The following is a 24887-nucleotide window of genomic DNA, read 5'->3' on the forward strand; positions in this document are numbered from 1 at the left end:
TTTCCTCTTATTTAGGTTTTATTATTCATAGGAGAGTAAAAAATCTATGCAAGACACTGAATCCCTGCTTACAAGCTACTAGAAATCCTACAAAGCTACTTATTTGGCTTCTGAGATTTCAAATGCATTGTTCACACACTTTCAAACATGTATCTTTGCAACTTACCTTTAAAAAAATAAAAAAAATAAAGTCAAGATTCTTAGAAAATTGGGTTCTGCCCCCAGTACGGCAAAACCTCAGCTTCTGAACGCCTCCATTTTGGAACTTTCGGCTCCCCAACGCTGAAAACCCGGAAGTAAATGTTCAGGTTTTTGAATGTTTTTCGGAAACCGAACGTCCAGCACAGCTTCCGCTTGAGTGCAGGAAGCTCCTGCAACCAATCGCAAGCCGTGCCTCGGTTGTCGAACATTTCGGAAGCCAAACAGGCTTTTGGAATGGGTTACGTTTGACAACTGAGGTCTGACTGTACCACAATTTGAGCAGCCTTGCTTATAAAACTGTAGCTTTCGACTATTTTACCACAAACTAATGCATTTTTGTAAACTTATCAGATGGAATGAAAACTAAAATAATTTTTGCAAAGGCAGACTTGCTTTCTCTGACCATAGAATTCATTCTGAGAGATGAATGCATACCTTCTTCACTCCCATCAAAGGCTGGATTAATCAATCCAGGTTCCGGTGTCTCCAGGGAAACCACTGCAGCTATTGAACTTCCAGAAACAAGGGACGGCACTGCGTTCAATATCTCAGGCTCCTTTACAGTACTCGCTTCCTGTCTGGAAAGAGAATCTGCCTTCAACCTGAAGCGAGGATTCTTTTTCCTCTCAAGATGAGCTTTGAACTTCTTGAACCCAGGACACCTGCACGAGAAGGCAAACATCTATGAAAGGAGATGTATCTTTCATTACACACCATTATGATAGGGACATGAAACTACTTCACAAAGCAACACAAGTTTTGACAACCACACAGTTTCCACCGACAGGATGTTTTCTCTCACGTAGTTTGCCTATCCAACATGCAGATGTCATTGTCAGCTTAAATAAATCAGTAAGTTTAAGAAATCAGAGAGGAGAGAAAAGGATTACTTTCATTTGCTATGGAGTAACTCTCATTTGCTCCCTTGTTTGCTAATCAAGCACTGTATGTTATTTACAATATATGCATCTTTTAATGCATAAGCAAATATTTGAGACTGAAGAAGAGCAAAAGAATTGCTGTGAATTAAGCATATTGGTAGTCCATGCCTTTAGTTTTCAAGAGGTGCCCATATATTTTCTAATGATTTCTGTCAAGTCAATTATATAACAGGTTACAGTGATTCATTTATTTAAGTTTGCTTAGCTCAAATATTTTTTTTCAACTGTTACGCTTTGTCTAGGGCTGCCAAGGAATGAACAAGGCAGCAAATTTATAATAATAATAATAATAATTTATTATTTATACCCCGCCCATCTGGCTGAGTTTCCCCAGCCACTCTGGGCGGCTCCCAATCAGTATTAAAAACAATACAGCATTACATATTAAAAACATCCCTGAACAGGGCTGCCTTAAGATGTCTTCTGAACGTCAGGTAATTCTTTATCTCTTTGACATCTGATGGGAGGGCGTTCCACAGGGCGGGCGCCACTACCGAGAAGGCCCTCTGTCTGGTTCCCTGTAGCCTCACTTCTCGCAATGAGGGAACCGCCAGAAGGCCCTCGGCGCTGGATCTCAGTGTCCGGGCTGAACGATGGGGGTGGAGACGCTCCTTCAGGTATACAGGACCGAGGCCGTTTAGGGCTTTAAAGGTCAGCACCAACACTTTGAATTGTGCTCGGAAACGTACTGGGAGCCAATGCAGGTCTCTCAGAACCGGTGTTATGTGGTCCCGGCGGCCACTCCCAGTCACCAGTCTAGCTGCCGCATTCTGGATTAATTGCAGTTTCCGGGTCACCTTCAAAGGTAGCCCCACGTAGAGCGCATTGCAGTAGTCCAAGCGTGAGATAACTAGAGCATGCACCACTCTGGCGAGACAGTCCGCGGGGAGGTAGGGTCTTAGCCTGCGTACCAGGTGGAGCTGGTAGACAGCTGCCCTGGACACAGAGTTAATCTGCGCCTCCATGGACAGCTGTGAGTCCAAAATGACTCCCAGGCTGCGCACCTGGTCCTTCAGGGGCACAGTTACCCCATTCAGGACCAGGGAATCCTCCACACCTGCCCACCTCCTGTCCCCCAAAAACAGTACTTCTGTCTTGTCAGGATTCAACCTCAATCTGTTAGCCGCCATCCAACCTCCAACCGCCTCCAGGCACTCACACAGGACCTTCACCGCCTTCACTGGTTCTGATTTAAAGGAGAGGTAGAGCTGGGTGTCATCTGCATACTGATGGACACCCAGTCCAAACCCCCTGATGATCTCTCCCAGCGGCTTCATATAGATATTAAAAAGCATGGGGGAGAGGACAGAACCCTGAGGCACCCCACAAGTGAGAGCCCAGGGGTCTGAACACTCACCCCCCCCCACCACCTTCTGGACACGGCCCAGGAGGAAGGAGCGGAACCACTGTATAACAGTGCCCCCAGCTCCCAGCCCCTCTAGACGGTCCAGAAGGATGTTATGGTCGATGGTGTCAAAGGCCGCTGAGAGATCCAGCAGAACTAGGAAACAGTTCTCACCTTTGTCCCTAGCCCGCCGGAGATCATCAACCAGCGCGACAAAGGCAGTTTCAGTCCCATGGTGAGGCCTGAATCCCGATTGGAAGGGATCCAAATGGTCCGTTTCCTCCAGGCGTGCTTGGAGTTGTTCAGCAACCACCCGCTCAATCACCTTGCCCAAGAATGGCAGATTTGAGACTGGGCGATAGTTGGCCAAATTGGCCGGGTCTAAAGATGTTTTTTTAAGAAGCGGTTTAATGACCGCCTCTTTCAGCGGGTCTGGCAAGGCTCCCTCACAGAGGGAAGCATTCACCACCCCGCAGATCCCATCGCCCAGCCCTTCCCGGCTCGCTTTTATCAGCCAGGATGGGCAAGGATCAAAGAGACAGGTGGTCGGTTTCACTCGTCCAAGCAGCCTGTCCACATCCTCGGAGGTAACAGATTGGAATTGATCCCATGTAACAGGACCAGACAGAACTCTAGCACTCTCCCGCCCTGGCCCTGCTCCCACGGTGGAGTCTACCTCCTTCTGAATCTGAGCGATTTTATCTGCAAAAAACTTTGCAAAAGCATTGCAGGAGATCTTGGGGTCCCTACCAGGCCCCGGTGGTACAGGTGGTTCTGATAGATTGCGAACCACCTGAAAAAGTCTCCTGCTGCTGTTTTCTGCAGATGCAATGGAGGCGGTGAAGAAGGCCCTCTTCGCCATCGCCATTGCCACTTGGTAGGCTCGACGTTGAGCTCTAACCCGTGTCCGGTCTGATTCTGAATGAGTTTTCCGCCACCGGCGCTCTAGCCGTCTCAACGATTGTTTCATCACCCTCAGCTCCGGGGAAAACCACGGGGCTGTCCGGGCTCCATGCAATCGGAGAGGGCGCTTCGGAGCCAGACAGTCAATAGCCCTGGTTAACTCCGCATTCCAGCGGGCCACCAGGGAATCAGCTGAAAGGCCATCAACTTGGGATAAAGCATCCCCTACCACTCTCTGGAAGCCAGTTGGATCCATTAAGTGGCGGGGGCGGACCATCCGAATCGGTCCCACCTCCCTGCGGAGGGGAAGGGTTGCGGAGAAGTCCAGTTGCACCAGGAAGTGATCTGACCATGGCACTTCTTTTGTTTCGCTTTTAGTTAATGTCAGATCACCAGCATCCGTAGAGGTAAACACCAAGTCTAAGGCATGTCCGTGGCTATGAGTTGGGCCAGACTTATTCAGGGACAGCCCCATGGAGGCCATGCTTTCCACGAAGTCCCGAGCGGCCCCTTGTAAGGTTGTGTCGGCATGGATGTTAAAATCCCCCAGGACAACCAAGCTAGGTGTCTCCAGGAGCATATCCGCCACGACCTGAAGCAGCTCGGGCAGGGAATCCTTGGTGCAGCAGGGAGGTCGGTACACCAATAGGAATCCTGTACTGCCCCTATTGCCCAACTTCCAGAACATGCACTCAGAAAACTGGGTCTTCCCAATAGGACGCCTGGTGCAGACTAATGACTTCCTAAAAATCACTGCAACCCCCCCTCCCCGCCCACATGACCTGGGTTGCTGTGCGTAAGAGAAACCTGGTGGACAAGCAGCGGCAAGGACAGGCCCATCTGCTTCATCCAACCAAGTCTCTGTTACACATGCCAGATCAAATCCTCCATCCATGATCAAGTCATGGATTGCAGTGGTCTTATGAATCATTGACCTGGCATTGCACAGCAACACTTTCAGGTCATGTGGGTATCCCTTGCTGATTCTAGTATCCATCCGGTCAGGACCAGACCCGGAGGCAGGAATAGTCCTCAGACAACGACTAAACCTGCCTCCTCTGTAATGACATGGTCTGGTCTTAGCGTAACTCCTCCTCCTACCCGTGATCACTGAGATCGGTTGTCCCAGTGCATTCCCAGATGCATTAGACTCCCAGATGCATTAGAGCTTTGGGGTATTTGGGGGGGTGCACATTGATGAGTCAAAATTAGGACTTGTTGGCACTAAGTTCACATTTATGTTAATAAGGATTCCCCTTTTTTCTTTGGTTTATCAGTGATGCTGCCAAGCATTATCATTAGTGTGTATTTCAGTTTTGACAATTAGGGCAAAAATTAACTAGGAAGCATCTCATCTTCTAAATTAAAAAAAATCCATCAGCTAGTGGTGAACTACTATATCTCCAGTGTATCTTTATATTTGACTTGGCATCCATATTCCTCAACTCAAAAGTTTCCATACAGCCCACCAAAGCACTATGACCAAAATCCTCAAGCCATATACCGTACTTCAGAAATACTCAATGATACTGATTCAGAAGGACATTAGAACTACACTATTTAGTTAGGAGAACCATGTTTCAGAGGAAGCGTAACTATTCATGTTTATTGAGACTCTGTACCAGGTGTTACCAGGTGGGTTTAAGTCTTAAATGTAAATAGATTATCCATTTATAACCCATTGGCTCAATTGAAAAGCCAAATTAGCAGCAGTCTCACATATTTTCTTCCATCCTACTCTCTCGGCTTCACTTTCAGTTTGCAGAGATGGCAAATGTTCAAACTACTGTTTGTGTTGAATAAGATAAGAGTCAAGCCAACTGAGAAGGAAGGAGGGAAGTCACAAACCCATGGCCCATTTCCAGGATAGTCTGACTTGAACTACCGTTTCTGTTTATTAATTTATTAGATGTATATCCTGCTCATCCTTTCAAAGGTGCCTAGGGTGGTAACGAAACAAACAATAAATCAAAACATCTAAAAAATGTTTTTTTCAGAATAACAAGCTGTCCACACACCAGCTTGAGGAAGGGTGAGTTGTACCCAATGCACATCCTACTCAGAGCAGACTCACTCAAAATAATTAACGTGACTAATTTAGGTCCATTAGGTCTACTCTGAGTAAAACTTAGTTGGAGACAACTTAATCATTTTTGGATCAGTTAAGGAGTGATACAGGGCTCATTAAATACATAGCCTAATTAGAAACAGTTAATAAGGTCTTAGTTCGCCAAAACATTATAAAATTAAGAGATTGAGGACAAAATATTAGAATATTTTAAATTTTTGGACTTTGTTTGCAATGCTGTTTTACAAATTATGAATTGTTTTGGTATTTTTAAAAAAATAAATATTTTTTAGTGTGCACTATATCAGAAAAAATAACTTTTTAAAAAAGTAACATTCAGACATACCCAAATTCTAATTCAATTGCCCTCTGGACAGTCTTCAGTCAGTCTGGCTGTATCAGCACCAGTCTGCTATGTTACACCTTAATGGCTAATTTATAGGATGATTTGTCTTCAGATCCATTATCAACAGTAGTTAACTAGGAGCAAAGGTATTTACAGCTACAGAAAACAAGTGTGTTGTTCTTCTAGAAACAAACATGTAGCCTTCAAATTACTGAAACATGTTTGCTCTTTTTATTAGCTCATGATATGTATGATATATATGTTAAACCCGATAGGTTCTGTTTACAGTCTAGTACTGAAATAAATGTTATAGGCACACCACAACCTACAGTGGAAAGGCTGTAATACATGCAGGTGCCACTACTGGAAAGCTCAGTATCTGAAATCGCAGTTATCTGAACACAAAGAATTCAAATAACCAATCAGCTAGAGTTTGCCACTTCTTTCTTGTGTTTTGCTGGTTGGTGGAAACTATTTCAAGGGGGCAGGGAGAGAGATTGGAGAATCAGGGAGGAGAGATGTTTTCCCTTTGTTTGGTCTTTCCTGATTGGCTGCAGCGATCTCAGGCAAAAACCAGGGAGGGATAGAGAAGAGACATCTCATGGATTAGAAATGTTCCCATAGGAAATAATACAAATTATCAGCTTGTTGTGTGAATACTTGCCAAATGAGCAATTAAAGTACAATTAGATCAGCAGCTCTTCAAATGCAGGTGCTTGTGAGAGCCATCAGCAGCTTTGCAACTTAACAGTACAATCCTAACCTTGTCTACTCAGAAGTGAGGCTAAGATTGTAGTAAAAAACTTCCTATGTTTGACAATGTAAAAACATTTTTGTTGAAACTATCCATATAGCTTTCTTCACTAGTCAAAATTTTAATTTAGAGAAAGATGGCTTACATTAGCACATACACATAACATAAGACTATGATTATGTCAGGAAAGGAAAGGGGAATTAAAATTACTCCAGAAAGAGGAAGGATGGCACTTTCATAAGACTGGCCCGCTATTTAAAACACCCACACAGAAACATACTATATTGGTCTAACCTGCTTGCCAGACGAACTCAGAGGCTGTTAAAAATAAATGAAGGATTAACATCGGATTGTTTTATTGGAACTACCTGGACTAATTAAGAGCAGCAGTATAAATGTGAGATCATCATCACCCCCCGAACCTCAGGGCATGGAAAGCTAACCAGAGACTTATAATTTGGCATAAAATTTGGATTGTTTGATTATTGTATAATTTGGAATGTTATTAATGTGGTTTTTATTGGATTGTTAAAATAGAAAATTTAATAAATATTATTATAAAAAAGAAACAGAAAACTTCCACATGTATACATACATTCGAAAAATGGGAACTAGCCCATTAACATATTTTAGCAGTCAAGCGATCTATTTCTTAACTAAGAATGCTGCTCAGTTGCCCTCTATTGTTAATATATGCAATATTCAGGCCAAAAATAAACAGAAATTATAAGTTACTAATAAAGGTGAAGGAGCCAGAGAGGATAAGATGCAAGTATAGTTAATGGCACTACTGAACCATATACACACCTGTTTTGCAAGTGAGCCTCTAACTCACACCGTTGCATAGTGTGCTTACAATCTTCTTGAAAGGGGCAGAGGACAATGAGCTTATCAAGTAAATTCCGCACTAAAAGGGAAGACTTCCGGCACTGCTGGAAGGACAGCTTTTTCCGATCCATAGGGCAGAAGTCATACTCCTGCATGAAGTTCTCAAGGCACTTAAAACAGTATGTGTGTCCACAAGGTGTGTCCATAGGCTGCAGCAAAGGCTGAAGGCAAATATGGCAAGTGAGCTCATCATCCACTTCATCTTGGAAGTTATAAAGATGATTGTCTAGCAACAAGTGGAGCTGCCCACACTCATGGCACCGTTCTCCAAGTTTGAAGACCGGTTCTTCTCCTGCAGTCTCAGCCATGGCACCCAACATCTGGCGTGTTTACAATCAGGGGGCAAGGCAGGTCTTTTGGTGGTAGTGAAGAGAAGATACCTAAAATGAAGAAACAAATGCTTATCAGAATGTTACACTAGCAGACTGATCCAAGTCTGGTCTTCTGGGAGAAAGCTGTGATGTCACAGGTCACTCGTTTCCTTGCCTGTTTTGTTTAAGTACACTTTTAAAAGTTTATCTTTGATGAAATAAGGGCCAATATGTTTAACAAAAAAGTGGTAGACAGTATTTTTCAAATTTTATCCATGAAATTCTCACCAGGGCAGCCTCAATAAGAAAATGATTGAGGGCAAATGATAGTGCTTCTCCATGGTTAGAGATCTTCCCCTGCAATGTGCACTTCTCGTGAGGTCACTAATTAGTCTGACTTTACATTCTCTGCCTTGTGGCTAGGGTTGGTAAACCTTTACTGATGTGAATAAGAACTATGAACCACTGTTCAGTAACAGTGGCAGGAGTTGTGTGAAATGTGTTAAGTCAACAAATTATCCCAATATTTCCAACTACGGGAGGTGCTGCAAAGGATCTTTACAGAACAAATTCTGCCCCTTCCTACTTGATAAGGTAGAAAGGAAAAATTTAAAATTAGGTAATATTTCAAACCATCAAATCAATTTTTGATTAAAAAGATGAGATCACTACTTTACTCTGCAATGTATACAAATTTCATGTAGTAAAAGATACAATATTTACATATAAGTAATGTACTTTAGATAACTGAAGACATTTGTTTGTAAGGCCATTTAAAATTACCTGCAATTGATCCACTCTCCACCCACCCAGTTAAGACTGATGTCATTGGGTACATTAATGCTACTTTTGCAACTTATGATCCAATTCAAAACTCATTTTCAGTCTGCTGACAGATTTATTGCTTGACATTGACAAAGCTGTCTGAGAAGAGATGCTTTTAAGCTGAGCAGTTTTGCAACTATAAACAGATACAGATATCTGTGTCACTTCCATAGACAATTTCTAATACAAACTTAGAAGAGAATATTTTTGTTATCACCCAAGCATCTTATAATACACATTCAAGAAGATTATTAACTTTGCAAGCAGTTAACACCCTTCATTAAGTAACTAAAGTCATATTCAGCAAATATTCATTGTGACCCTTGCAGATGGTAATTATAAACAAAGTACAAACCCTCAGTAAAATATCTAACTCTAGCGTATTTATGTAACTTTATTTTACATTTCCAACCTAGCCCATTTCATAATCACATAATAAAGATATATTTTACATCTGTTTTTAATATTTGTTATGATAGAGACTCATAACAATTTAAGAGGAAAGAGACTGGTCAACAGGGCAGAGATGCAATGAAAAAGGACTAAAAATATGTTGTCGGAGAAACTGACATTATAGAATTGAAATGTGTGAGAGAAGGGTTGAGGAAATGAATGTGAATATTGTGTTTGCAGGAGAAACTGCTGGAAGAAGGAGGTAAGGCTGAAGTCTGTTGCTATGTCAGTTGATATGCCACATGACTTAGCCAGACACATAGCTGTTGTTTAGGAATTCTTAAAGTATAAATATTGCTGTATCTTCTATCCAATGAGGCACTTTCCTCTCGGCCTAATTAGTGTCCCTTGCAATGCTAAATAATGACCTCCTGTTTGACTGATATTGGCTGTTCCAGGCAGCCCAGGGTATCGGTCTGGAACCCCAGTATTTCCCCAACACAACAAAATGAAATATCAGAGCAATGGAAGGCCAGTCTCTATGCCAGGGATGTAGAGCGTAAGATTCTCCATATGTTGTTATACTACTCCAACTCCCATCAGTGTCAATCTATGGGTCAGGGACAAAGGAAGTTGTAATCTGGCAACCTCTGGAGGGCCACATGTTCCCCATCCCTGCTTTATGCCCTCAGGTTTCTACATATTTAACACAGCCCTGAGCACCTTGTGACCCATCAAGCCAATCACAACTTACTACCACTTCAAGCAACCCATCTAGATTGGCCAAGGTCTGCATTCAATGGGGTAAAAATTATGCTGGCTCATCATAACGTACAGAAAAAAGGGGGAAGGGCCGTAAGTTGCCCAACATACAATTTCAGCTTCTGTTTAAATTCTTCATTGTTGTCAGCCACCTTGAAGTCCTGACAGGAAAAAAAATAGAGTAAAATAAACTTTCTTTCAAATACTGATGTTTTACTCCATTACTGCCCAAGTTTTACACAAAATTATTGGAGATCAAATCAAAGTAGCTCTTAACCACTGAGGCTCAGAGTTCTAACATCCAAGAAAGTGCCTCATTACTTCTCTTAAGTCCATAAAAGGAAGCTGCTCAGACTGTTAAAAACTCAGACCTGACCTTAGCGATGAAAGACAATCCACACCTGTCTGCACGATGGTAAAGTGAAAAGCCCTCCTAAGCATGGCAAGCTGGAACTAGTCTGTTGAGTCCTCAGTGACTGAATCAGAAAGCAGATGTTCCATATGGTGTTATTCAATAAGAGTTTCTGAATTGGTTCTTTACTAACATATGTGTAAAACTGGGCATTATTTTAGGCTTGTAAATGAACCCACAAAAGTTATTGCCCCACAAAAAAATGCTTCTTAGGCTAAAAAGAGTTCTGATTCTCCTTTAGCAGCTACCTGCAATTTCTATGACGAATGAGGAAGGGCTTTGCCTCCTCTGGCAGCCCAACTGGTTTCTGTAGTAATGGGTAATGATACAAGTTAAACATTGTCTCCAGGTATTATAGGTTGGAGCCAAGACTCCACCCATTAGTGTTCTTGTGGTTACTTTCATTTTCCTATGCAGTTGCATAAAGCTGATAATCAATAAAAAGCAACTTGTTCTGGGTCTACAAAAGTGAGTAGGCCTATGCTGGGCACAGGTAGGAGATGCAGCACCCTGTCTCTCCTTCACCAGTGTGCATGAAATTCCATGGCAAGCTTTTTAAGCTGCTTCAACAACCCTCTGGAGCAACCTCTTAAAAGAGATTCCCGAAGCCCCATCTACTTAATGTTTCACATATTGTGTTTTTTGATGTTTAGGAGAGTTAAACTGTTCTGTTACTGGCGGTGTTAATGTATTTTAAATTATGGAAGTTCTGCAATGTATTTATAATTTTTGATTTTTATCTCTAATATTTTATAGCATTTTTTGTACTTTGCTTGTGATATTTGTGAACTGCTTAGGTGTTTCTTTTAAAAATGTGAAGAACAATATAAATTATATATGCTACAGTTATCAGGCTAGAACTTAAGTATTCGCAGTACTTTATTACTCTAAACCAGGGTTTCCCAAACTTGGGTCTCTAGTTGGATTCCACCTAAACATTAGGAAGAACTTCCTGACAGTAAGAGCTGTTTGACAGTGGAATTTGCTGCCAAGGAGTGTGGTGGAGTCTCCTTCTTTGGAGGTCTTTAAGCAGAGGCTTGACAACCATATGTCAGGAGTGCTCTGATGGTGTTTCCTGCTTGGCAGGGGGTTGGACTCGATGGCCCTTGTGGTCTCTTCCAACTCTATGATTCTATGATTCTAGTTGTTTTTGGACTAAAATTCCCATCATATTTGACCCCTGGTCCTGCTAGCTAGGGATGATGGAAGTTGTAGTCCCAACAACTGGTTTGAAAACCCTGCTCTAAAGTTTAAAGAAACTCAGCTTTTAAAAGTTCCCTGATTACTGATAGAGGAAATGAGGCTTTATTCAGCTCATTGGTTTTCAAGCTGTGTTCCAAGAGAGCTTGGCATTCTATGCAAGCTTGAGTGTTTGGTAACAAGATTGGTAACAAGGAGGAAATTCCTCTAAAAGCTTGTCCACTACTTGTTCTTCCCAAGCAATGTGCAGCAGCTAGAGTGTGTTGGATGCATCCTAGGATACACTGATGAGACCCAACAGGATTGGCCAGTGTTCCATGTGAGCTACCTACACCCTTGGATTCGTTTCAGTATCATGAATTCCACAGCAGACACTTGAGGATTCCCAGTCAATATGGAATGGATTCCTGACAGAAGAACCTTTGAAAACCTGCCCATGCTGTGCTATAACATAAAAAGCAAAGATAATTTTTTAAGTAGCATTAACAGTGGCTATACAAAGGCTGCTACAGAAGCCAACCTGACCAGTTAAAGGCTTGAACGATTCCTCAGCAAAGTCCTGTCTCTTGGGGCTATTCCTATATGGATTTTCCATAGAGGGCTTACCTGGTGGTGGTTGCAGAGACTGTCTAGCAGGCAGAAGTGCCATGATAAGAGCTAGGCAGTTGGGAGCCATCACTTTCCACAATAACCTTGATGTAGTAGAGTTCCACAGCATTGTAATAAATTTAAACAGTGAGCCCTGACCAACAACAGTCAGAGCTTAAGGGTGGTGGTAGGAATTAAAGGATGTCCCTAAGCATGCATCAGTGGTGGAGAGTGCCGTGTGCAGACTCCAGGCATTTTTACCTGCTCAGTCCTTATTGTTACTTTCAAGCAGCAGGGTTCTCTCCCCACTCCAGGGGCCAGTTTACATTATCATTACCACTGTTCTAATAACCCCTGATGCCTGAAATAAAAGAACAATTGCATGCTGCTGGTTTCTAGCTATAAAAAGCCAAATGAGGCACCCATTATGCTTTATAGTCTTGCTAATTTAAAATTTTCCCTACAATAGCAGCAAGTTGTCTGCTCTTGCCTCTAATCATGTCAAATTACAGTGCTTTCACCATTTGCTGAATCACACATATTCTCTTTGTATTTACACATCTATGGCATTATAGAATACTAATAACTTAGTTATGCCAAATATAAAGACAACGATGAGTCTTTCAGTTCATTTTGCATTTTATTTAATCTTCAAATCTAGGAAGAAATCCAAGGAATGAAATGCTGACTAAAGCAGTGTTTTTCAACTTTTGCTGGCTCAACTGTAAAACACCTAGCTATTAAGATCCTACAGGCAAAATCATATTCTGTTCTTTCTATCAAACAAAATAATATACCTCAAGGAAAAGTAAAATAGAATCCTGGCCTCAGGGAGTAAAAACAAACAAACCAGAAATTTCAAGGTGGGAGGTGTTAGTACTAGGCTGCTACAAAGCAGAATAAGCCTGTTTAGTAGGAGCATGTATAATGGGCACCTCATTTTTTATACTTGAAATAAATGCTTAGGGAAGCATGGAACTAACAATGTAACTTAGGTGGATTTGTAGCTGGTTGACTGACCAAACCCAAGATGGCTCACTAACAATTTCTCACCTCCCCAGAAAAAAAGCAAGTGCAGTGTCATAGGGTTCTGAATGACTTAGATGAAGGAACGGAGGGGATAACCAACAAATCTGAAGATGGCACAAAACTGGGAGGGGTAGCTAATACTGCAGAAGACAGGATTCAATATGACTTTATAACAGACTGGAGAAGTGGACAAAAACTAACAAGATGAATTTCAATAGACTCATTTTTAGACCCTGGAATTTATTCCTTTTTATGCTGTTGCTAATACAAGAATCGGGTAAGAAAAACTCTGAACATATATTAGACTAGTTAACATGCACTTTTGAAATTAACTAAAACACTCATTCAATAAAAGAATTTTAGTTAATCCTGCTAAAATTTCACCAAATGCTAAAAGTGGAATCCTCAAACTTTCAAGATTTGCACATAGTTAATTCCTCAATTAAGTCAACTGTATAATAGAATAGTACATTGCATAAGCAGCATGGACCTCATCCTAGAAGACAGGATATGCAACATTCCAGTTCCTTGCCTAGCAAATAAACAAGTGTAGCAGTCCTTGTGTGCTTTTGTGAGTAGATCAAAAGATAAGCCCAGTGTTAAGGGATAACTAGTTGATAAGAACATGAGAAGGTTATATGTCTTGAGCCTTTTCACAGTCCAGGTGGCAAAAATATTGACAAACAGATTAGACATGGCAACAGAATTTATGTGCCACAAACCCAGTGTCCTACAGGAACTAGAAAAACCAGTGGAAGTATGCGTATAATGTAATCAGCATCATCCCAAAAGAGTAAACCGCAGCACTATTCTGCCATCACTTTTTCCTATCCATGATCACACAATCTTGCAAAACCAGCCTACAGATATTGCTAACTACCAGTAATAAAAAATGTATTCCAGCCAACCTGCCAACTTCTATCTTTGACAGTCAGACAAAAGGCCACGACTGTCACTGTCACTATTTACGTCAGCTTGGTTATTTGTAGTCAAAATTTTGGAACCCTAGCGTTGGAAAGATGGAGAACTTAAGTCTATGGCTCATGCCTCATCATCAAAACTAGGACTTGAGAGACTTGGTTTGGAGGATTATCTGAATTCTGATAAAGTGTTAAGCAAAATATTTACTAAAACAGTTTCATTGCTATTTGGTTTAAGCTTTTCAATGCATACCCATATGAATATACAGTGGTACCTCAGGTTACATACGCTTTAGGTTACAGACTTCGCTAACCCATAAATAGTACCTCGGGTTAAGAACTTTGCTTCAGGATGAGAACAGAAATCGTGCTCTGGGAGCAGTGCGGCGGCAGCAGGAGGCCCCATTAGCTAAAGTGGTGCTTCAGGTTAAGAAGAGTTTTAGGTTAAGAACGGACCTCCGGAACAAATTAAGTACTTAACCCGAGGTACCACTGTATATATATACTTGCCAACCTAGGATAACATTTCTTGTATCTGATGAGGTTGACTCTAGTCTGTGAAAACTTACACCGTAATACATTTGTTCAGTCTTGTAAAGAAATATGTGAGTATGATCCTTCTGCCATCAACTTTCCTACATATCCACCTGCATGAAATTCTTGGTTGCTCATGACTAGCACTACCTTGTTAAGTACAACACCGAATTTGTTAATCTTCCTAGATAGAATAAAAACTGACAAATAGCCAGGTCCAGATGGTACCCACCTTAGTTTTCCTCAAAGAACTCAAATGTGAGATTGCTGATCTTCTAAACAAAAATATGTAACTTGCCACTCAAATCAGCCTCCATACTTCAGGACTGGAAAGTTGTCAATGTAATATCAATATTTAAGAAGTAACTTGTTCATAAACTATCTAAAATGAGGTGCAAGTAGTAAGGCAGCCAGGTTTGCTGATGGTGTTCAGAGTCATTAAAACAAAAGAATCATAGAATCATAGAATTGCAGAGTTGGAAGGGACCACAACGATTATCTAGTCCAGCCTCCTGCAATGCAGGAATCTTTCCCCCAAAATTGTGAAGAGCTCTAAAGGGACTTTTCCAAACTGAAAATGTTCAGAATGCAGCAACTATGGGAATGCAGCAACTATGGTTCATATGTGTGCAGCTGACTCTTCCCAACCTCTAGTCTCCCCCCAGCCAAACACTTTTTGGGGCTGAGGCCCTTAGGTCAAGAACAAAGGAGATTTTATACGGAGTGTTAATGTGGAGGAAAGATGCTATTTTCTTGATCACTGTCATTTAAAACAGACAAACTCTCCAAGAGTCTTTTAATACCCATGAAATTTGGAGGAAGCATAAGGTATTTGCCCAATTTCACAGCCTTAAAACACTAAGTGGTGTCAAAACCCTTTGATACAACACCCCTGCTACCTTGCTCCTGGGTAGCAAAACCTTGCCTGCCAGCAATCAAATTTGTTTCTCAGCCACAATACTTGTGCGACCAGTTCTGAGAGTTTAGCTCCCAGAAACTCTATTTCCCATCCCCAACACAATCATATTTCTCTGCCCTTTCTTTTGGTGGGTTAAGAGATGAATCAATACCAGAGTAATAACTATTCTGTTCTCTCCTGAAATGTGGGTGCTCACCAGGAACACAGTGGGGTGGGGTGGGGGTGGGGCAAAAAAAGACTAACAACTTCTGGTAGGAATTTAGTCACCCAGCCTGCCTCAACAGAAGCAGTACTCTAGTTCTTACAGTCTTCTTTTGGAAACAAAATAGGACATAGACTACATCTTTAGCTATCTCAGAATGGCTACATTGTGAAAGGACATAAACATGTGGTCCTATGAAGGTACAAGAAGGGGCATTTCCTGTCAACTACAGTGGTGCCCCGCAAGACGAATGCCTCGCAAGACGGAAAACTCGCTAGACGAAAGAGTTTTCCGTTTTGGAGGTGCTTCGCAAAACGAATTTCCTATGGGCTTGCTTCGCAAGACGAAAATGTCTTACGAGTTCCTGCGGGGTTTTTTTCCTCCCCCCCCCTTTTCTAAGCCGCTAACCCGCTTATCCGCTAAGCCGCTAAAAGCAGCTAAATCGCTAATAGCGCTAATCCGCTAAGCTGTCAATGGGCTTGCTTCGCAAGACGAAAAAACCGCTAGACGAAGAGACTCGCGGAACGGATTCTTTTCGTCTTGCGAGGCACCACTGTACTCTCATGCTGGATTGTTTTCACTATTAAGTTGTGTTACAAGCTGATAAATCAACCTCTCCCAAGGTGTTGCGGTCTTTAAACAGAGGCATTGCCATCTCTTCTGCTATTTTTAAATGGTTTTCTTTTTTCTTTTTTTATAAATATTTATTAAAGTTTTTAAATATAAATGCACAAATAATAAACAGTCTTACTTCTATCACAGACATAATTTCATCACTTCTTTGGACTTCCTCACGTCTCCCGCTCCCATTTACATCGTTAAAAGTTTTTTCCAAACAAATTATCAACTTGTTTACAATCTCATGTCCACTCATTCAAATATAATCTAGCACTTCTTCCAAAAAATTTTATATTTTCTTTAGTCTCACTTATCATCAAATTTCAAATCTAATTTAGTGGTGGCCAGTTTTTTATAATCTAGCATCCTTCTTAGCATTCAACCAAATTACAATGTTTTTGTAGATACTTCTTGAATTTCTCCCAGTCTTCCTCCATCTTCTCTTCTCCCAGGTTACGGATTCTGCCTGTCATCTCGGCCAGTTGCATGTAGTCCATCAGTTGCATCTGCCACTCTTCCAGTGTGGGTAGATCTTGAGTTTTCCAGTTTTTTGCGATGAGTATCCTTGCTGCCGTTGTTGCATACATAAAGAATGTTCGGTCCTTCTTTAACACCTTCTGGCCGACAATACCCAGAAGGAAGGCCTCTGGTTTCTTAGTGAAGGTATACTTAAATACCTTTTTCAGCTCATTATATATCATTTCCCAGAAGACCTTCACCTTAGGGCATGTCCACCAGAGGTGAAAGAATGTTCCTTCGTTTTCTTTACATTTCCAACATTTATTATCAGACGAATGGTATATTTTGGCAAGTTTAACTGGGGTCATGTACCATCTATATATCATTTTCATTACATTTTCCTTCAGAGCATTACATGCGGTGAAGTTCAGCCCAGTGGTCCACAACCTTTCCCAGTCCTCAAACATAATGTTATGCCCAATGTCCTGTGCCCATTTTATCATAACCGATTTAACCATTTCGTCTTGTGTATTCCATTTTAACAGCAAGTTATACATTCTAGATAATACCTTAGTCTTTGGTTCTAACAATTCAGTTTCTAACTTCGATTTCTCCACCTGGAACCCTAACTTTTTATCATTTTTAAAAACTTCTTTAATCTGAGCATAATGTAACCAGTCTCGCACCTTATCCTTCATTTTCTCTAAACTCTGCAATTTCCAATTGTCTCCATCTTTTTCTAATATTTCCCAATATTTTGGCCATTTAGCCTCCATATTGGGTCTTTTTAGGGCCTTAGCCTCCAGAGGTGGCTATTTTTAAATGGTTTTCTTTCCAGAACTCTTCAAAGCAGTTTCCTGGTCTAACTATATTCATGAAGCACTGTTTCAGGTGTTACAGCAACATATGAAGCAGTCTTCACTATAGCCTCCTGCTATTTTCCTGTGGATGCCAGTCTTCCATATGCATGCCTTCCCAAAGCCCACAATTAACACCACCACCACCACCACCAATTCTTTAAATATACTAGGAGTAGGAAACCAGCTAAGGAGGTGGTTGAACTTTTGGTATAGAAGGGACTTAAAATGTTGAGTAAAAGGAGATTGGCAAGAAGCTGAAATTTTTTGTTTTTCTCTTCACTGTGGAAGATGTAGGGCAGATCCTTGTGCATGAGCTAACTTATCAGGAAGTCCTAGACCTAGAGAGTCTTGGAAGCCGGGGCAAAGCATAATTACAGGAGATCCCTTAGGCCAGCACTTGCCTAACTCTACCCAACTGACCCAACTGACATGTGAAAGTGCAGATCTTCTAACAAAACTATGAAAAGTATCCATAAGATCAGCCTCCATACCCAAGAACGAGAAAGTGGTCAGTGTAACATCAGCTCTTAAAAAGGCATTCAGAGAGGATCCAAGAAATTACAGGCCAGTTATATTAACATCTGTTCAAGGGAATAATAAATTTATCAAGTAAAAAGAAAAATAAGTCTTGCTCAACGTTCCCTGGACAAAACACCAGTGTATAAAAATATACATGGTGTGGATGAAGAGAGGCTTTGCTGCCCACTGTCATAATACTAGAGCCCAGGATCATCCAAGGAAGCATAATGTTGGACGAGTCAGGAAAGACAAAAGGAAACACTTGTATTTTTTCAGCTTCACATATTATCATTTTCTTGGCATTTATCTTCAAAGCCTCAAACTGCAAGGGTTCAGCATACCTCATGGCAGGAATAACCAACCAGCCATAACAGCCAATGGTCAGGGGTAATGGTCAACAACACCTGGAGGTCACCATGTTGGCTACCTGATTTATTAAAGGGGTAGTCAAGTGGCAGCTTACCAACCAGTTGGCTCCTTCTGGCTCCCCTCTTGCCTAGCTTGAACCAAGCTGCTTCAGTCTCTACATTCTGAGGGAGCTGAGCAGCCTCTCACAGGGCACTCTGAACACTGGAAATTCACTTTAATGATAGTAATGTAAGTGTTCCTCTTGTCCCTTGTTGCCTCTCCATTTCTACAGAAGCCTTTTCCTCAAAGTAAGAAAGATTCAACAAGATACTCTAATGCTGTTCTGCACAATCATGGTCAAATAGATGTCAGTACCGACAAATACTATTCAGGTATGTGCAGCTTCAAATTGAGAAATGAGGTGGTTTTAACCACCCACATTTTGTTACCACACATATAGGAGGACACAACAACACAATCATGTAACCTTTAATGGTCTACTAACCAGGTAAACAATCTGCCCAATCTCAATCTTCTACTTTTCCCAGCATGGAGTTATTTGAGCCTAGAAATAAATTAAAGTTATTGTGGATTTTCTCCCTTCCCAGTTATTAATGCCTATAAATAAATTTCTGCCTAGCCACCTAAATTTATCTACCCTAAAGATCTAAACAGGAATTTTGTGAGTCAGGTTACACAGGAATGTAGTCATGGCATAAGTTTAGAAAGAGGTCAAAGGGAAGAACTAAAGCAGTTCAGCATATGCTTATCTGACATATTGTGGGTGGAAGCGTATAAAAAGCCAATAGATAATAAGCAGAGTAAATTTAGGAAGAATAGTAGCTATCCACAATGGAAGCTGCCTTATAAAGTCAGACCATTTGTCCTACGTTAAGTGTTGCCTACCCTGATTAGCGTTTCAGACAGGAAGCTTTATTCACCCATCTGGAGATGCCTGGGATTTTTTGCATCTGCTCTACAACCAAGCTATGGCCCTCACCCTGAAGATGGCACACAATTGCTCATATACTGGTGATTTGCACATTTGTTACAAGAAAACCTTTGACTCTATGATAATTTATTCCAAGAAAACCTTGGAAGTCTATGAGGAGTTCCTCGGTGTGAAGTAATAATGCACAAGCTCTCTTGAGAGACAGCTTGCCCACCATTACTAATATTTGTGTCAAGCTGTGGACATGTTCTAGCATGCACACTTCATACGGTACAATGAGGACACCCAGGGAAACTTACCTGTGAATTTACTGTCTACCCTGAATCATGACCTAGAGTGCTCTGAAATGTTTTAAGTGTTTCCTCGGAAGATGAGTCTATGGAGAAATGGTTCCCTGAAGGTCAAAATGTCTCCCATATTCTTTATGAGTTCACCCTTATTAAGAACTTTCTTTTTCATATGCTTCTTATAATTCCCATTCTTCCTATATAACATGCAAATTCTGATACTGTTGCCTAGGCTATTTAATATCTGCACTGGGGGTGAGGATCAATCCTGTGGCCTACAGTTGCGATTAGACAACAATTTCCATGATCCCTACCTCTGACCGTGTTGGTTGGGACTGATGGGAGTTGTAATCCAGTAATATTTGGAGGTCAATAGGTTCTCCTTCTCTGAACTATGTGAAACCACTGAACAAGCTCATCTAGATATCTGAGGTGAGATGTCATCAATATGTAGATGTACAACTCTATTTTGCTTTTTCTTAGATTGAAGCTGTGAAAGTGCTGAACTGGTCCCTGAGTTGGTAATGGACTGGATAAGGACCAATAAACTGAAGTTGGATTAAGATGGAGGAAGTTATGGTGAGTGGTTCATCTGGCTTCAGAGGTGGATCCCTTTCTACATAGAATGCTCTCTCCCTAATGAATCAGAACCAGATGCTGAGCTGCCCTTATACCCAGCCTTAAATTTAGAGACCTAAGTAGTTTCTGTATCATAAAGAACATTTGACTAACTAATGATGATACTAAACATGCCCAGAAAGAGATAGTGTGACATGCTCTGGTAAAAGCTCACTTAAGAGTACTATATAATGCATTGTGCAAGGGCTGCCTTTTAAGACAACATGGAAACCTCAGTTGGTAGAAAACAAAGAAACTAGATTTGTGATTAGCATGTGAAGCACATCTCAGCAGCAGTGAAATATTGGCACCAATTCCCAGTCCATTTCCAGGAGCAATTCAAATTGCTAGTTCTCATCTTACCAGGCTAGGACCCAGATATGTGAAGGACAATCTTCTCCTGCACAAACCTGTCTTCCTCAAGGACCATACTCTGGGTCCCTACACCTCCAAAAGTAAGAAGACAAATGGCCAATGAGAGGACCTTTTCTGAAGAGGTACCCAAGTTATGGAACACTTAATGTGGGAAGGCTTCCAGCACTGATTTATTTTTTGCATACATGGTAAGAACTATTTATTTGCCCAAGTCTTTCAGATTTTTAGTCTTCTAGGCTTTTATGCTGCGTTTACTGTACTGTTGGGTTTTGTGATATTAAAGATGTTGTTTATGGTGTTTTTAAGAATTCTGTAAAACACTCAGAATGTCTTCAGACTAAGGAGTGAGGTATACAGCTATGTTCAATGAAACTTCTTTCCAGTATGTATATATAGGATGTATGTATACAGTATGTATGTATACATACAGTAAGTATGTATAGGATGGAAGCCTGAGTGAATATATTAGAAAATGACCCTATTAAACTTCACAATCAGCAGCTAAATAATGTTTCTACTCTGTCTTCCAAACTAAACAACTTTTCCTTTTGAAAAATATTGTCCTCCATTGCCAAATGTGCTTTGAACTAACAAGCTGTTTTTATATATCATACTTCATTAAGTGTCGTCAAGACTCTTCATTCTTTTTATTGATATTAGTGACTTCACAAAGAAAACAACCAAACTTAAGGCTCAAGACTGAACAAATAATGTCTCCTGCAATTAACATACAAAATCCAAACTAAAAGCAAAAGTTAAAACCTAGGATTTATCCAAGTAACTGCAGCTAAAAGAAGAGTTGCCAACAGAATGGTTACCTTCCAAGGATGTGGTAAAGTGTTAATAAATGGAGACCGTATGTCTACTACCTAATTTCTTTGAAAAGCCCACTTCAAAACACATATCATCCTATATGTTTATCAGAAAATTCCACTTTACTTAATTTTAAGAGAGATAATGCTAAGTAATTACCTTACCTTATGAAGCTTTAGCAAATTATAATGCCTACAGCCACATTTCTAGCATGTTCTTTCACTCCTGTCCAATCATGCTACACTAGATAGCGTCAGCAGCCTCAGACGTGTACTTCCAACAGCATTGGGAAACTGTCCATTTAAACAGATCACAGGCACACACTTTTTGTCACCTATCACAATTAGTCATTCATGAAGACTGCCTAGTAAGAAATATTCCTTATCTAACACAATTTGAAAATGTTAATCAGAACGTCTAGCCAAACAGTCATAATTGTACACTTCCCTCACCTATCTTTCTTCAAGACAGCACAGTAAGAAATGTTCCTTATCTAATATAATTTGGAAATGTTAATCAGAACGTCTAGCCAGACATTCATTAACGTAACAAAGCAGAAATAGATAGTGCATGCCAGGAACAGAACAATGAGAAGAAATAACACTGTGAATGATACTGTGAATTTTCTTCTTCCCCCTTACAGTTTCTCAAATTCCATGTTAATTGGGCAAGGTCTCAACACTCCGCACAACTCCATACACAGCTATACTATCATGCACAATTCCATATACCATTCACACAATCACTATTATATGTCTTCATTCCACTGTACTATGGACATTAGTTCCATAAGATGTGGTGATGATGTCGAAAGAGAGTAAGACAGATTGATGTCTACTAGACATATTAGCAATATGTTACTTTCTGGAAGAGTACTTTTGCTTCCCTATCCGGCTGTTGACTTCTCATAAAAATCTGATTGGCTGCTGTGAGAAACAGTAACTGGACTAGATAGGCCAGTGGTAGATCCAGCAGAATGGCTCTTACTTAAATGTGTAAGAACAAAATTATGGGTTGAAATGCTTAAAAAATGGTTATATAGTGGTACCTCAGGTTACAGGCGCTTCAGGTTACAGATGCTTCAGGTTACAGACTCCGCTAATCCAGAAATAGTACCTTGGGTTAAGAACTTTGCTTCAGGATGAGAAAAGAAATGGCAGGGTGGCAGCCGGGCAGCAGTGGGAGGCCCCATTAGCTAAAGTGATACCTCAGGTTCACAGTTTCAGGTTAAGAACGGACCTCCAGAATGAATTAAGTTCTTAACCCGAGGTACCACTACATAGGTAAACTGTGTGGATTGCAACAGCCACAGCAGTTTCAAGAGAATTCCTAAGGCCCAGTCTAAGGTTTAAGCCGAGGTATTAAAAATTACTGAATTTATACAATTTCAGTAATCAGTAAACTTTCATTACACTAGCCAAAGGCCATGGCATCATCTAAGCAGAAGAAAAGGAAAAATATCAGCAATCACCACAATTTCACAGTCCTAAACTTGGCTATGTCATAGGTGTAAGCGACTACATATTAGAGCTTTTAGGTAGTAATACTCCCAACAGTTTTCAGGTTCTGTGTTGGATCACTCCATAGTTCCATATACTGAGATGGTCCTGACATTGTTCACCGAGCCAACCTTGACCAAACAGACAACATCTGACAAACAATGGGCTGAGAGCAGCTGTTAAACCAAACCTTAAATGAGGCTTTGGGCAAACTGTTGCTTGGCATGACATTCAACCAACAAACCAGACTTTGGTATCCCATACATCAGAATTCACTTTTTCTCTCTACAAACAATGGATTATTAGGCACTCCCTTATTTGTTCTAGGATACACAAAGAGCACCAAGAATTATACAGTTAGAAAAGCAAGCATGATTGCTCCCCTTAACATTATCTTTACAGAACTCTCACGCTAACATTTCAATAAAAATGCTATGGATAGTATATAAAGTGGTCTTTGTTACCATCAAGAAGACACCTCCCAAGTGACTAAAAAAATTACCGGTATGTACAGTACTCTGCTCCTGCGATGCCCACAGGATAGCTCAGTCAGTACAGCACGAGACTCTTAATCTCAGGGTCATGGGTTCAAGTCCCACATTTGGCAAAATGATTCCTATATTGCAGGGGACTGGACTAGATGACCCCTGTGGTTCCTTTCAACTCTACAATTCTGTTATTCTATATTTCTCTGTGGTTAATCCACATAATATGTAGGTAAGGCTCTATTTAATTTTCTTCCTCAACCATCCTTTTCAGTGAAGAAACATAGTTATTATATTGTCTCAAAAGGCAAAGTCAGGGGTTTAACCAGCAATTTCCTCTGTAAGACTTGGGCTTTTGGAAGATGAGGTCTTTGAAAGCACAAAGCCATCTTTATCTGCAATATATGTAGAGCTCTACAATCCTTCTCTTTCATTTATCACTAGCTGGAAGCTGAAATGAGAGAATCATATTTATGTCTCTCATCTTTTGACTATGAGTTACAAAAGTAGACTTTGGACAGGAGATATATTCATCACAACTTCAAGCAGCTCACAGAAAAATAAACTGATGAACTGTTCATAAGAAAGGAAGCAATACATGACACTTAAGAGACTGGATGTATCGCAATAGTCCTACCCCAGTAAAACAGCATCAGAAAAACATTTCTTCTTCCTTGTCTTTACATTTTTCATGCATCTTTCACTTTGTTATTCATTGTCCAGAGACATTACCATGTTTGTCTGTTGCAGCAAAAACAACAAAATGAGTCTTGTGGCACTTTAATGACTAACAGATTTATTATGGCATAAGCTGTCATGGTCCACAATACAATTCATCAGATACATGAAGTTTTATCCTGAACTCTTGATCTGACTGTTTATAATTCCAACATGCCACCCCATGGGTATATATATACCTGCAACTCAGGATAACACCTCATACATCTGATTAAATGGCTGTATTATACAAAAGCAAATGCCATAATAAATGTGTGTGTCATTAAGGTGCCAAAACACATTGTTCTTTTTGTTATTGTGTCACTATTTATTTTCTCACTTGCGTATTTCGAAAACAAAGGCCATTGAAATTGGCGCCATTTGAACATCACATCATGGTTAATGACTTACCATGCTCATGCCTAAGAGGGCACAGAGTAAGCAAATCATGATCCCCAGTGGCGTAGCGTGGGTTATCAGCACCCGGGGCAAGGCAAGTAATTTGCGCCCCCTAACCCATGGATTTGCGCCCCCTAACCCGTGGATTTGCGCCCCCTAACCCGTGGATTTCCCTAACCCCCAGATGTTGCGCCCGGTGCGGCCGGCCCCCTCTGCACCCCCCACGCTACGCCACTGATGATCCCTGGCTCAGATGTAATGCAGTGCCAGGGATGCTTGTTTGTTTCCCCCCAGCACTAGCAAGGAGCATACAGAGCAAACCATTAATTATGGTTTACCATGATGTGTGAATTGGATCACTGTGTTTATTGCACAAATGTGTAATTGCTCATTTAAA

The 24887-nt window shown here is 40.9% G+C and overlaps 1 protein-coding gene across 3 annotated transcripts in view; it reads right to left on the minus strand.

Annotated features, from left to right (window-relative positions):
* LOC309333481 (ligand of Numb protein X 2-like) overlaps window positions 1-24887 on the minus strand; it is a 45469-nt gene that overhangs the window by 17712 nt on the left and 2870 nt on the right. The window contains exons 1-3 of one of the 3 annotated variants that reach the window (XM_081847039.1): window positions 9849-9866; window positions 7366-7826; window positions 637-863 (exon numbers count right to left, since the gene is read on the minus strand). In XM_081847039.1, coding sequence (XP_081703165.1) covers window positions 637-863; window positions 7366-7766 — 628 coding nt within the window. In that variant the 5' untranslated portion in view covers window positions 7767-7826; window positions 9849-9866. Of the gene's footprint in view, window positions 1-636; window positions 864-7365; window positions 7827-8540; window positions 8560-9848; window positions 9867-24887 lie in introns of those variants that run through there. The other 2 variants (XM_081847040.1, XM_081847038.1) reach the window with 2 other exon arrangements.

Source organism: Podarcis erhardii, assembly GCF_964252035.2.
Source record: "Podarcis erhardii genome assembly, chromosome: Z".
In the NCBI taxonomy this organism is placed as follows: domain Eukaryota; kingdom Metazoa; phylum Chordata; class Lepidosauria; order Squamata; family Lacertidae; genus Podarcis; species Podarcis erhardii.